We start from the raw sequence: 15008 nt of genomic DNA on the forward strand, positions 1-15008 counted from the left end.
ACCTGGGCCCACAAAGAGATTACATAACTTGGCGTTTTGAGACAATGGGCGACCTCTGGGATGATTAGGAACTGGGAAGGGCTTCGCTTGCGCCACATAGCAATGCCTCAAAGAGCCACAAGATGGCAATATTACTCCAGGAGAGTCTCCGTCCCTCTCACCCCGGTAGCCAATGGCTTTCTTTGTTCACAGGAAACCCTCTCTCGCAAATATCATCAGTGCCACTGTACGTTTTCCATTACTTCAGGCTCCTGGCCTTACCTTCAGCCACTTCCCTATCACTAGCCCAAATATAAAAATAAACTACCGCTATTTGTTACATCTTAAAAACAGCACTTTGGTTTCTGCTCTCAATTGCCAAAGTAGCTGAATCAAATGTTTTGTTTTAATGAGAAGCATAAAATAAACAAAAACCCAGATGAGGGTGATCTCTTCCTTTTTGTGAGTTAACACCCAGACAGACTTCCCAGGTAAACTAGATGTCGCCAGACTGGAGACAGTTAAGAGACAGAAGTGCCACTTGAGACAAGATTCAGTTCTCCAGTGGGAGACAGGGGCTGCCAGCCCTCTTAAAACGGTGTAGGAAAGAAGGCTGAGAACCCGCTCTGTAGAGAGTGGAGAACAAAAGCTCAAATACCATCTTTTAACTTCTTATTATGAAAAAATCCAACTATACAAAAGTAGACAGAATGGTATGACAAACCCAAATACCATCTTAAGAACTGTGAAACTGTAAACCAGGAAACAGTCTGCAAGGAAAAAATCTAAGTTTCCAGTTTGTTGAGGACCCCTAAGATGTAAGTTACCAGAACCCTGGGTCTGCCCATTCCAGCCCTTTATAGTATAGTCCTTTAACACAGTCTTTCAACGTAATGCTCTTTTAATGAAAAGTCCTTAAAAGAGAAGAGTGGGAGAGGCTAGGCCCTGAGCTCTGGTCTTCAAAGGGCAAGCTGGAAAAGGGAGCAGGGGTGGCTGCATCAACTCCTGGTCAGACTCAGAAAAAGAGGTCACCCATGAGGAGACACAAATAGTCCAGACTGTCGGGGAGAGAGGCAAACACACCCGTGCCAGTGCCCCAAAAGCAGAGCCCTCAACTTCCTCAGCCACTGTCCCTGACCATAGCCTCAAAAAAGTTCAGTCCTGAAGAGTGAGTAACCAATTTCAGCACCAAAAGGATTTGAAAGGTTGCTTAGCCTCCTGCTGGGCAGAGGCTCTTTACCTGGATGGACTACCAGAGATATCTGAACACCCAGAAAATTATATACTGATTGAATGTCCCTTATCCAAAGGGCTTGGAATCAGAAATGCTTGGATTTCAGATCTTATCAGACTTTGGAATATTTGCATTATACAGCATCCCTAATCCAAAAATCAGAAATCTGAAATGCTCCAAGGAACATTCCCTTTGATGGTTATATAGGTGCTCAAAAAGTTCCAGGTTTTGGAGAATTTCTGATTTTTTATTTTTGGGTTAGGGATATTCAACCTGTACATGGACGTTTTCCTACAGCTTTTCTATTGCCAAAGAACTTTGGGGCCACTCCTTGTCCCCTCACCTCTGCCAGAAAAAAAAAAAAAAAAAAGTCTAAAAAAACCACTGTAATGATACAGATAATGCTTAACCAGTCTTTCTTCTCTTATGGTCTTTTTTTTTTTTCTTTGAGAGAGAGGGTCTCACTGCTTGGCCCAGGCTGGAACACAGTGGTGCGATCTCTGCTCACTGCAACCTCTGCCTCCTAGGCTCAAGCAATCCTCCCATCTCAGCCTCCTGCATAGCTGGAACTACAGGTGTGCATCACCACACCTGGCTAATTTTTGTGATTTTGGTAGAGACAGGGTTTCACCATGTTGCCCAGGCTGGTTTTGAACTCCTGAGCTCAAGCGATCCACCCACTTAAGCATCCCAAAGTACTGGGATTACAGGCGTGAACCACCGCACCAGACCTGTATTTGAGATTTATATCTATATGACATGACTATAGAAGTTTTAGTAAAAATAAACTGTTCTTAGGTACTTTATGCTGGAAATATTTTCATGTATTAAATTCACAGCTCTGAGAAGAAACCAACAAGTAACTACAATTATTTTAAGCATTTTTAATAACAATGGTACCCAATTCATTAACAAATGAATTTAGGCAATGTGCTTTGCTCTACAATCCATCAGATACATTTTCACCGCAGATAGTTCAGAAATCATTTTGGAAATAGACACACACGTACATATTCATTTGCTGAAAATGCCACTTACAGCTTTAATATCAAATATAGTTATCATAGTTCACAGAAAAAGTATAAAGTGCAAAAGCTCCACTTCAAAAGGCCTTAAATCACTCCCAAAGCAATGGGGATTAAATTTTACCACAGCCAGTGGGCATGCCACCCTTATACAGCACATCTACATAAGGTATATAACAAGGTATATATCTGAAAATACGAGATTGCTCTGATTACATATTGTGGTTATAAAATAGTTTTAAATCTGGTTTAACATATAGAGAAAGATACAATTCAAACAATTAGTCCTATAAAGTAGGGGTCATTTTTTTTTAAGTTTGTTAAGGGAATTATGTGTATAAAATCCATTGAGAATCCCAATCTGGCCCAAGACTTCTCTTTGGCCAGCTGGAATAATAGCACCTAGGCAAAGCCTTGGCTATGGAAACGTTCAGATTAATTTCAGTGTAAAAGGAGCTAGGAGAGGGGCCCTGACCGGGTGAGCTTCAGATCCACCTGTCCCTCAGAGATGGTTCCATGTCTGCCCCAAGGGCTAAAGAGCCAGGAAGACTCAAATCCCAGTCCTGGGGACTCGACATGGCACTGGCTCATGGAAGCATGATGAACTGGCGAGAGAAGTTTTACACACCTGAGAGATCCAGTAAGTGGAAGAGGTGGTTGTATTTTTACAAAGCCTTGTGTTTGATGACCATCAAGCTTTGTCCCTCAACAGAACATCTTTGATCTACAATTAATGTTTTAGGCACTCTTCACTGGACAAGCATAGAGTTCCCCAAAAATGCAGCCCGTCCCCAAATGGATTCAGACATCTCATCTCCACGCACCTTAAATGTGTTCACAGAAGGACTTGATTTATAATGATGTAATAAAGGGAAGAAAAGATTACTTTTTCTAATCAACAACTAAACACTGTAAAACATGAATCACTGACGGAAATGATCACTCAGAAACATGAATGGTTTTTTATAACCTAACTCCAGTTTCTGCTGGGTCTTGATCTTGGGCAAATTCTGACCAGAACGAAATCTGATTAGCCATGCCAAGTAACCACCACCATGACCTAACTCCTAAGTGTCAGCCCTACTGGAGGGAGGGAGGTTCTTGACTGCCCATCAATTAATGAAATAAGCTGTTCATTTTTTACAATCTGAACATATCAAAATCTGTACAGTCACATATTTAACAGCTATTTATGATGACTCACCAAGCCAAGTGCAGAGGCACATCAAAAAGTAGAATTCCATTCATTACTTTTTAGGGCCCATTCATGTCAGGCTTGATTAAAAAGGTAGACTCAGTAGTCAGTCTCAGAAGTCAATGATCAGCATTCAAGCATATAGCTAACTCTAGTGTATTCCAAACCCACACTTCATGAAAAAATACACAACTGGCATGTATATGCCATTCAAGCTACAGGATAAATGTCAACTCTGAAAGACATCATTTATTTACAACTATATTGGGGGGAAAAAGAGGAGACTACACCAAAATATTAACAAGGATTATACCTGGGCAATAGAAATATGGGTTACCTTTTTTTTTCTTTGACTTTTCTGTAGTTTCCCAATTTTCTTTAAAGAGTTTGTAGTGCTTTTACATAAATGAGTGATGCCATAAATCCAACTTAAAATAATATGGGTATATTTCTACTCTTTTGGTTTATATCCCATGCTGGCAAGCTAGAGTGATTTCTGTTCAAAAGTGAAGTAATGTTTTGTCCTCCTCAAATATACTCCATTCAACATTTCTTTCTCAGCTCATCTCTTTAAAACCGTTTCTAGAAACACATTCTGCTTCTCACATTAAAAAAAAAAAAAAAAAAGCTGGGCTTAAAATATACAACAAACCCCCTACCTTGGAGCATTTATACCATAAAGTAGATGAGACCAGAATCCATGACTGATAAAGTCAATCTAAAATAAGAATGGTCTGATATTTGCCTTTAAAAAATTCTAGACTTGGCCGGGCGTGGTGGCTCAAGCCTATAATCCCTGCACTTTGGGAGGCTGAGACGGGCGGATCACGAGGTCAGGAGATCGAGACCATCCTGGCTAACATGGTGAAACCCCGTCTCTACTAAAACATACAAAAAACTAGCCGGGCGCGGTGGCGGGTGCCTGTAGTCCCAGCTACTCGGGAGGCTGAGGCAGGAGAATGGCATAAACCCGGGAGGCGGAGCTTGCAGTGAGCTGAGATCCGGCCACTGCACTCCAGCCTGGGCAAAAGAGCGAGACTCTGTCTCAAAAAAAAAAAAAGAAAAAAAAAAATTATAGACTTGAAACCCAAAGGACTTAACAGCAGTTCTGTTCCATCAACCACATAGGTCTCAAAGAGGTACATTAGAAGTTCTACGAATATTTAATTCAAATATCGTTTTAAAAATATTTTTTAGGCCAGGCGTGATAGCTCATGCCTATTCCCAGCACTTTGGGAGGCTGAGGCGGGCAGATCTCTTGAGCCCAGGAGTTTGAGACCAGCCTAGGCAAAATGGTGAAACCCCATCTCTATGAAAAAATACAAAAATTAGCTGGGAGTGGTGGCATGCACCAGTAGTCCCAGCTCCTAGGGAGGCTGAGGTGGGAGGATCACTTGAGCCTGGGAGACAGAGGCCACAGTGAGTCATGATTGCACCACTGTACTCCAGCCTGGGTGATACAGCAAGATCCTGACTCAAAAACAAAACACACTCTCTCTATATATAAAAGTACAATAAAGCAACATATACACTCATTCAACACCTAATTTTTCTACTTTGGAAATTACCAATTTGTTAATTTGCATTTTTACCACCTCATATATTATTAAGTAAATGCTAGAAATTTGACCTTAAATTTGAGTTAATAAAATACAATTTATTTCACACACTGGGGTTCCACAAAGATTTCTTAGTACAAACAGGGTTCTGCTCTTGAACAAGCTACATAATTTGATAACCACAGATGTAGCATAAAGTCATTCATTTTTAAACTCTAAATTCAGTTGCTTATTGGGGTTTTCACCTTGGATCTTGTACAAATTCTAACTAGAGTAAGAGTTCCTGGATGTGCCAAAAATCATCACCTTCCCAACTCTTACATATGTAGGACAGTGACATGACTCCTGCCCACACAAGAATGCACCTGTCCTGCCCTCTCCCAACAACGGAATGTTACAAAGCAGGACATGCCTGAGTTAAAATGAGTATCCCTGAGGTTGATAATTCCCACCATGCACCTTGAAGACAGTTCTTGAATCTTGCATTCAGCCCGATGAAGAGAAGATTCATTGTAGCCAATGTCACATTAGGTGAGAAAAATTCAGAAGGCAACAGATTTGCACTGCTGCATCAGCGGCCCAAACTAGCCCGTGAGTGCATAGTTACTGCCAGCACTTGAGAAAAGTGAGCCGTTGGATACTCTGGGAAACCCAGAAAGCACCTTCTACCGCAAGAGTGAATAACATGATGCCCACAGAAAACACAACAGAAACAAGAAGTGAGATTCTTGAAGGTAATTTCCAGAACAGTACAGCATACTGGAGACTTTAAATGAGAAAAAGTTTCCAAAAACTTCATGTGTGCTCCAAATTTTGAACCAGAACCCCCACCACAATTGTGAGGAGCCTTTTGGTAAACTTACGGAGGTCAAGTCTTAAAGATGGTGGGTCTGTGGGAATGTTCATGCCATAATTCTTCTTCTCTGTGGATTTGAGGCTGCTGAGCTGGGGTGGGAGGGGGAAGCAGAAATGATGTCAGTATTTAAAAACTGTGCTCATCTTCAAGAATGGCCTACAGTGGAGTGTAGGTTTTGGCAGAGAGGGTTTTACGCATTAGCTTCACCTTTATCTGAAGTCTCTCCATCTCTCCACAGAGGTAGTAGTAAAAGGATTCACAGATGCATGTTAGTTGAGAAATGCAAGTGAAAAACTAGCCTTTTTTAGCCACAAGTCCTGTGTGTGTTTCATCTGTTTGGTTTTGTTTAAGGACAATTACCCCAAAGGAAAATCTCTGGCATCTTCCATCAGAGAGTCAGAGGGTCTTGTCTGTCAGAGGGTCTGTCTGTCATCAGTAGAGTCCACTCCAAGGGTGCCTGGGAATGGTGGGGTCTGGAGCAGGCCAGCTTTCTCCAGGACGAGATGCATTGTACAGGGCTGGATCCCCCAAGGGACTGCTCTGCCATGGCCATTAAGGACGCAGCCCAACAAGTCACTGCATCTGGAAGCGATGCTGAGAAAGATGCATCTAGTGTCCCTAAGCCCTCCATTTTCCGTCTTTGGGAAAGGAATAGACACTTTTCCCCTTGCACAGGGGAATCCTGGTGGTCCACAGACATATTAGTGAGAGCCTCAGCAAACAGATTTTTGAAAAGATAGCCCACATCCCAACTCTTCGAAATCCCTTGGCTGTCTTCCTAGCAAAGGAAGCCCACTGCATGAGGGGCGATAAGCAGAGAAGCCAGCCACCACCTTGCCATCACGTGATCTTGACTGATGATTTCTTGTTGGCACACAGAAGGGACACGTAGGGGACACCAATGAAGGCCCATTTCTCGCTAGGCCAGAACTTGATGACAGGGCCTTGCTCAGGAATCTCTGAGGCAGCATCAAAGTAGGCAAAGCATACACAGCCCAGGTAGGCAGCAAGGCAGATGAGGATGTGCCTGCAGAGGGAGACAAGAGGTGAGAACCTGATGAGCATGAAGACTCCGCTGGCCTGAGTTCAGCCTGCTCCTTCTTCCAGTGTAACCACCCACCTTGCTGACTGTACTTGCAGCCCAGGGGCCTCTTCTAATTAGGAAAGGATGAAGATTACCAACAATCCCTGGAACAGCAGGATGATAAATCTTCAGCAATTTGGGACCCATTTTAGAATGTTCTAAAATATTGCTACTGGATAATAGGAACAAATGTGCAAATAAATGCCTTTGGGCCTCAAACAAGAAAACTGAGGCCCAAGGATTTACAAGAGAGGTGCTAAGACGGAAGTAACTGAGCACATCTGATTAGATCCCACCTTCTCACTTTAACAACTGGTTACAGATATTTTATGTCCTTCATCAGGAATAATTTTATGTTGATTAAACCACTTTTGCAGTTTAGTGGAAATTTTAAAAAATTTATCCTCACTGGGGCCGGGCGCGGTGGCTCACGCCTCTAATCCCAGTACTTTTGGAGGCCAAGGCAGGTGGATCACGAGGTCAGGAGATCGAGACCATCCTGGCTAACAAGGTGAAACCCCGTCTCTACTAAAAATAATAATTAAAAAAATTAGCCGGGCATGGTGGTGGGCGCCTGTAGTCCCAGTTAATCGGGAGGCTGAGGCAGGAGAATGGCGTGAACCTGGAGGCGGGCTTGCAGTGAGCTGAGATCACACCATTGCAGTCCAGCCTGGGCGACAGAGCAAGACTCTGTCTCAAAAACAAACAAACAAAAAAATTTATCCTCACTGTACCTGTAAAAAGTTTTAATTTAATATTAATCTTTATCAAACAATAGACCATTTAAAAGCATATAATCCTTTCTTTTTCTTTTTTTTTAGATGTCACCCAGGCTGAAGTGCAGTAGTGCAATCTTGGCTCACTGCAACCTCTGCCTTCCAGGTTCAAGCAGTTCTCCTGCCTCAGCCTCCCAAGTAGCTGGGATTACAGGTGCCTGTCACCAGGCCCAGCTAGCTAATTTTTGTATTTTTAGTAGAGAGGGGGTTTCACCACACTGGCCAGGGTGGTCTCGAACTCCTGACCTCAGGTGATCCACGTGCCTTGGCCTCCCAAAGTGCTGGGATTACAGGCGTGAGCCACTGCGCTCAGCCCAAAGACAGTATTTTTATAAATTTTGATGGTGGTAGGGAGGGGGTCTTTTTAAAAATTACACAAAATCCAGAAACTCTAAAGAAAAGATTAACAGATGTGACAACATGAAAGTTTGAAACCATTATGGCACAAAAATATTAACATACTGAAAGACAAACAGGAAACTGCGGTGGGGGGCAGGGAATATTTGCAGCACATGACAAAGTTTAAACCCTTACATACAAAGAACACTAAAGAAATTAATCAGGGTGAGGGTGGGAAGCAGGTGAGAATGGTATGAACAAGATTGGCCTCATGTTGATATTTATGGAATCTGGGTGTTGCCTATATGGGGGCTCAATGTATTATTCTCTGCACTTGCGAAAATGTTGCAAATATGCATAAGTGGCACATAGTAATGACTGTCTACTATGTGCCAAGCCTAGATGCTGGATCTAAACTTTTTTTTTTTTTTGAGACGGAGTCTCACTCTGTTGCCCAGGCTAGAGTGCAGTGGTGCAATCTTTGTTCACTGCAATCTCTGCCTCCCGGGTTCAAGCGATTCTCCTGCCTCAGCCTCCCAAGTAGCTGGGACTACAAGGAAATGCCACCACACCCAGCTAATTTTTTGTATTTTTAGTAGAGACGTGTTAGCCAGGATGGTCTCGATCTCCTGACCTTGTGATCCACCCACTTCGGCCTCCCACAGTGCTGGGATTACAGACATGAGCCACCGCATCCGGCCGATATAAACTTTTAAAAATAGAAACACTCAATAGACCAAAGAAAATTAAAAGGGGAAATACACGTCACAAATTTACATCTGAAAAGATGCCCAACAAAAATACTAATTTTGTTAGAAGACATAGTAATAAAAACAAAATATAATTTTTCTCAATCAGGTTAATGGGGATTTAAGTTTCCAGTATATGTGAAAGTGTGGGTAAAAGATGCTCTCTTACAGACTTCAGTAAACAGTGTTAATGGTACAGTTTCTCTGGATTTGGCAATATATATTATTAATTTAATATGAAAATATTCAGAAACTCAAATCAATCTAGGTGTTCATTATAAAAGTGTTTGCAAAAGTGGAAAATTAGAAATAACCTCAATGTCCATTATCAGAGAGAGGCTGGTTAAATAAATTACAAAGCATCCATATTATGAAGTATTAATTAGACAAAATAATAAAGATTTTATATGTATGTACTGGTATGGAATGATGTCTGTATAGCATTAGATCTATGTAGTATAGATCTAAGTATTTGGTTGGTAAAAAAAAAAAAAAAAATTGGGGCCAGGCTCAATGGCTCATGCCTGTAATCCTAGCACTTTGGGAGCCCAAGGCAGGTGGACTGCTTGAGCCCAGGAGTTTCTGACAAGGCTGGGCAACATGGCAAAAACCCATCTCTACAGAAAAATTCAAAATAAATTAGCCTAGTGCAGTGGCATACACCTTTAGTTCCAGCTCCCTGCAGGGGTGAAGTGGGAGAATCACTTTCAGTCCGGGAGGGAGAGATTGCAGTGAGCCGAGATCGCCCCACTGCACTCCAGCCTGGGCAATGGAGCAAAACTTTGTCTCGAAAAAAAAAAAAAAAAAAGTTTGCATCATGTATAGAATGATTCTATTTTTTTTAAGTAGATATATATATGTGTGTGTGTGTACATATAAAATCTCAATGGATATATGTCAGACTGTTAACAATTATGTTTCTTTGGGGCATAGAATTATAAGAGCCATTCTTTCTATACTTCTTTGTTGTTTAAATTTGTTATAAAAAACATATATGTCATTTTACAACTGGAAAGAAAAGATGGTTCAACTTTGAAAAAGCAGAAATAACACCAAATTCAGAAACAAATTAAGTTTGAGTCAACATTATTACATAGTTTAAATTTTGAATTTGACTTAAATCACTAGTGTGACAAGGGGACTTAGATAGATAAAAATGACCATCTTGAATGAGGTCATTTACCTAGTGTACACGTTTCTCAAAATTCACAATATACACATAAAATCTGTGTGTTTTGTTATCTGGAAATTACAATTCAACAAATATATAAAGTATATAAATTCGCTAGTATTAGTTGAGGTTGAAATCTAAAAAATGTTGAACAATGGATCCTAAGACTGTAAACTCCAACTTGTGCTGTTTGAGTTTTGTCTTTTGCAAATACTCCTTGAAGTCCCCAAGTCTTAAATTTAGAGTAGGGTGGGTCTCATGGTAAACATATAGAAGTTCGCATGAGCAAGGGAACGTAAGTGAATTCTATCAAATTGTGTATCTTTAGCCCATCTCTGGATAGAAGTCAACCTTTTCCTGAATCTAGATCTAACAAAGTTTTTCCATTTCTTCACCACTAGAATTCCTTCCTGGGTTCCCTCTATCTATAGGGGATAATCTACAGCAGATTTCTCCTCCTGGTGATCTTTTGCAATCAGAAGTCCTGGAGGAGAGAAAGGAAAGATCACTCTGGGTTTGAGGCTGAAGCAGTTCTAGGAAGAAAGCCACTCCGATTTCCCCCAGCTTTCTCAGAATCGGATTCTGCCTGTATTTTGTAACCCACTTTTTTTTTTTTTTAACTTAGTGTATCCTGAGCATTCCAAAGTATAGATGCTCCAACTTGCTATTATTGAACTCCAAGGCTGTTTTCTACAGAAACAGGTGGGTGATATTAAACAATTCACTTTAGCTCTCTGGTCTTCTGTATCCACTTAGAGAAATAATGGAAGAGAATGTCCCTAAATGGCCTGTGCGGCCCCTCCTTTCACTTGGTCACTCAGACCCTAAAGGTGGGGTTCCTACTGAGGACACTCCCAGCCCTCACATCACCTCTTTCCCCAGCTTTCCCCTACCTCTCTCCTCCCCTAACACCTAGCTAGAGCTCAGGTTACAGGTTCAGTTCTCAAGTTCCTTTAGGCTTTAATGATGGAGTTAGAGGTAAGAAACTGCAGACCTAAGCATGACAATCAGGCCTTTTGTTCCAGCTAAGCCTGCTCCCTGGAGTCAATTCAGCTTTTTACAAAGTGAACTTTCAGTGGCTTCTGAACCATCTGACAGTCCACCTGAGGAGAGAAGGAAGCCAGCAACCCCCAGGACACCTGTGCACCACCTGCAGAGTGAACAGAGCCCAACAGCAAGCGCAAACACACCTGTCCCCAGCCACCTCCCCATTAGCAGGGGCTTACCACACGCAGTGCAGGTAGGGGAAGTTGAAGGACGACAGCAGCTCGCAGAAAGCTCGGTCACTGATCCAGCAGAACAGGGCCAGGGTCCACCAGAGGCCCGAGAAGAGGCCCAGCTTAAACACACGCACGTTGTCACATCTGCATGGGGGTCCAGAAGGTCACTCACCGTCAGAACTGGTCTCTACCTCCTCGCCAGCCACCTTTCCTCTGTCTCCTTCACTGGTTCCTCTCATGCCTACAACCCCTTGGCACTGAAGTTCTTACCCAACACACAGTCACTCCACAGTCTCATGGATGTAAATACCATATGTACACAGATGGCTTACAGACACCCTTCCCACCCAGGCTTCTCGCCTGACTCCAGACTCATACACCCAACTACGTTTTTGACATGAGCACCCTAATATGGATCTAAATTTAACAAGTCCATAACCTATTGCTCTCCCAGTCCTTCTCCTCCTCAGACAGCCCACATCCAGTCCATCAGCTCTCCCTTCAAAATATCTCAAACCTGACCTTTTTCCAACACCTCCCTCTAGATCCACGCTACCGCCATCTCATCAGTCTCCTTCCACCCTTGCCCTTACAGCCAATTTAACAGCCTCCAGCATCTTCCGGTTTAACCAGAGGGAAAGCCAAAGTATTCACAGCGGCCACAAGGCCTTGGATGCATGATCTTCCCTCTTCCCCTTCACCTCCTCTCTTAGGTACTCTTCCCTCTCACTGCCTGTACTCAAGCCACTGCGGGATTTGTGCTGTTCCGCAAATATCCCAAACATGTTCCTGCAAGACCATAGCACACACTGTGCCCTCTTGCCTGGAATGCTCTTCCCCTAGATACAAATCTTTGCTCAAATGTCACTCAGTAAGCCTTTTCCTGATGCTATTTTTAACAATTGCAACACCTGTCTCCACCTCCCAAGTGACTCTCCCTAAGGCCTCCTTCCCTCCTTTAATTTTCTCGGTAGTGATTATAACCTCCCTGACACCCGCTGTGTTTCACTTATATGTTTCCAGTGTATGTTTATCCACTGACATGGAAGCTGTTTACTGCCGTATCCCAGCACCTGGAAACATGCCAGACACAGAAGGCACACAACATGTGTTGAATGAAAGAATAAGTTATTATACACACTGGGACAAAATGGTTTTCTGAAACAAATCCTAACAGCTCAACGAAAATTTCAATTGCTGTCTTCTTTCCTTGTTAAAGTCTTGCTCATAAAGTGGGTGACTTCTATCCCTGTGGAGGAATGCCTGGAGGCAGCTGGTGGCTGAGGGTCCTTCTTCCCCGAGGGGACCACTCCTGCATCAGTCAAGATCTCCTACAGGACTCAGAATACAACACAACATCTGCAATTGAGAAGCAGCTTAATTTCTATTTGTTGAACCCACAGACAGGTGTTAAAAGCCTCACTGCCTAGTGCCCTTCCCAGCTGCCTTTCAGAAACATCAGCGAAAGCATCAATAAAAGTGGGACAGGTTCAGAAAGACCTGCTCAAAAACAAACCAAAATACTCTTGTAGGAAGGCTAAAGGCATCCCTTGAAGTTTTTAGAAAGAATAGAGGCCCATGACACAGGAAGACTTACATTCCCAGTTACTAAAACAAAGAGGTAACAATCTCCATTTCTCACTTCTGCTCACCTCTCTACCTTGAAAGCCTCGCCTTTGGGCTGGTTCCCTCTCAAAAAGAGCTCATCTCCTCACCTTGACCCACCCTCTCCTTCTCTCCAGGGCTCAGTCTCCAGGCTTCTTCTGACACTCCATGCCAGCTACTCCATGCCAGACTATAGGTCTCCCCGTGGTGCAAGCTTGTCCAAAGCCGTGGCCCACAGGCTGCATGCTGACCAGGACGGCTTCGAATGAGGCCCAACACAAATTCATAAACTTTCTTAAAACATTATCAGATTTTTTTCTGTGACTTTTTTTTTTTTTTTAGCTCATCAGCTATCATTAGTATATTTTATGTGTGGCCTAAGACAATTTTTCTTCCAGTATGGCACAGGGAAACCAAAAGAGCCAACACCCCTGCCTTAGTGCACTCTCAGGGCACCCCGCCATGTTCCTTCATAACTCTCATCACAAGCTGAAACTATGGATTATCTGTGTAACATCTGGTATTAAACTAGCCTAGAGGCCGGGAGCAGTGGCTCACCCCCGTAATCCCAGCACTTTGGGAGGCCAAGATGGGTGGATCGCTTGAGGTCAGGAGTTGGAGACCAGCCTGGCCAACATGGTGATATCCCATCTCTACTAAAAATACAAAAATTAGCCAGGGGTGGTGGCACACGCCTGTAATCTCAGCTACTTGGGAGGCTGAGACAGGAGAATTGCTTGAACCCAGATTGCAGAGGTTGCAGAGAGCTCAGATCGCGCCACTGCTCCAGCCTGAGCTTCAAGAGTGAGACTCCATCTCAATAAACAAACAAACAAACAAACAAACCAGCCTAGAAGCCCAATGACAAGAGGAACTACCCCTGTTTTATTCACTAATGCATACTCCATGCCTGGCAACTCTGCCAGGCACTGTTAAATGCTCCCTGAATTAATGGATAAAATTATGAATAACTGGACTCTAATTTGGTAATTTGTAATTTGGGCAGAACATTATTTTTAGATTATTTAAGGTTATCGGCCAGGCGCAGTGGCTCACACCTGTAATCCCAGCACTTTGGGAGGCCAAGGCCAGGGGATCACGAGGTCAGGAGATCGAGACCATCCTGGCTAACATGGTGAAACTCCGTATCTACTAAAAATACAAAAAAAAATTAGCTGGGCGTGGTGGCAGGCACCTGTAATCCTACCTACTCTGGAGGCTGAGGCAGGAGAATAGCGTGAACCCGGGAGGCAGAGCTTGCAGTGAGCCAAGATCGCGCCACTGCACTCCAGCCTGGGCGACTGAGCAAGACTCTGTCTCAAAAAAATAAATAAATAAAATAAAAAATTAAAATTAAATTAAATTTTTAAAAACACAATAAATTAGCCGGGCATGATGGCATGCATCTGTAGTCCCAGCTACTCGGGAGGCTGAGGCAAGAGAATCGCTTGAACCCAGGAGACAGAGGTTGCAGTGAGCTGAGACAGTGCCACTGCACTCCAGCCTGGGCGATAGAGCGAGACCCCATCTTGGAGAAAAAAAACAAAAGTATTGATTGGGCATCAAATTCTATGCTAGGCACTATAAAATACAAAATAAATAAGCATCTTAGCTTGAATTTAAAAAATAAAATGAAAATAGTCAAGAACAAATATCAACAAATATATAGACAATTAGTCTGGGACATGAGGATCCATGAACATCCAATGCAATTAAACCTAGAAAGTTTGGCTTAAGGAACATACCAGAACAGAGAGCAAGGTGCTGGAGATGTCCTGCATGGAGGGTATCAACTGAGAGGCAGCATGTCCGGCCATTAGTCACTGCAAGCGCCAGGACAGGGCAGGCTTAGCATGTATGAGGCAGGAGCCGGGCTCTGTAGAGCCTGGTCTCAGGGCAGTCTGTTACTCTTCCTTTCTCTGCTTCTAGAGGAAGCAGGTCCTGCTAAAAGCTGCTGACCAGCCTTATTTGCACTCGGGGTTTGTCCAAACCTAACCGGGGGTGGTCCGTTCGGTTTCGCTCCCATTTTTCAGGGCTTTTATCAAAATATCAATGTGAAGTGAAAAGTGGAGCACAAAAATCATATGTACAGCAAGACCTTATTCTACAATAGAAAAATCTTGGCCGGGCGCGGTGGCTCAAGCCTGTAATCCCAGCACTTTGGGAGGCCGAGACGGGCGGATCGCGAGGTCAGGAGATCGAGACCATCCTGGCTA

At 43.1% G+C, this 15008-nt stretch overlaps 1 protein-coding gene across 10 annotated transcripts in view; it reads right to left on the reverse strand.

Moving 5' to 3' along the window:
• Positions 1 to 2082: 2082 nt before the first annotated feature.
• The window catches only part of ACER2 (alkaline ceramidase 2), a 45867-nt gene continuing 32941 nt past the window's right edge, over positions 2083 to 15008 (reverse strand). For 7 of the 10 annotated variants that reach the window (XM_074017422.1, XM_065530473.2, XM_005581649.5 and 4 more), the window contains 2 exons: positions 11194 to 11331; positions 2083 to 6875 (listed from right to left, as the gene is read on the reverse strand). In XM_074017422.1, coding sequence (XP_073873523.1) covers positions 6689 to 6875; positions 11194 to 11331 — 325 coding nt within the window. In that variant the 3' untranslated portion in view covers positions 2083 to 6688. Of the gene's footprint in view, positions 6876 to 10208; positions 10452 to 11193; positions 11332 to 15008 lie in introns of those variants that run through there. The other 3 variants (XM_045373307.3, XM_065530474.2, XM_005581650.5) reach the window with 3 other exon arrangements.

Source organism: Macaca fascicularis, chromosome 15, assembly GCF_037993035.2.
Source record: "Macaca fascicularis isolate 582-1 chromosome 15, T2T-MFA8v1.1".
Classification (NCBI taxonomy): Eukaryota; Metazoa; Chordata; class Mammalia; order Primates; family Cercopithecidae; genus Macaca; species Macaca fascicularis.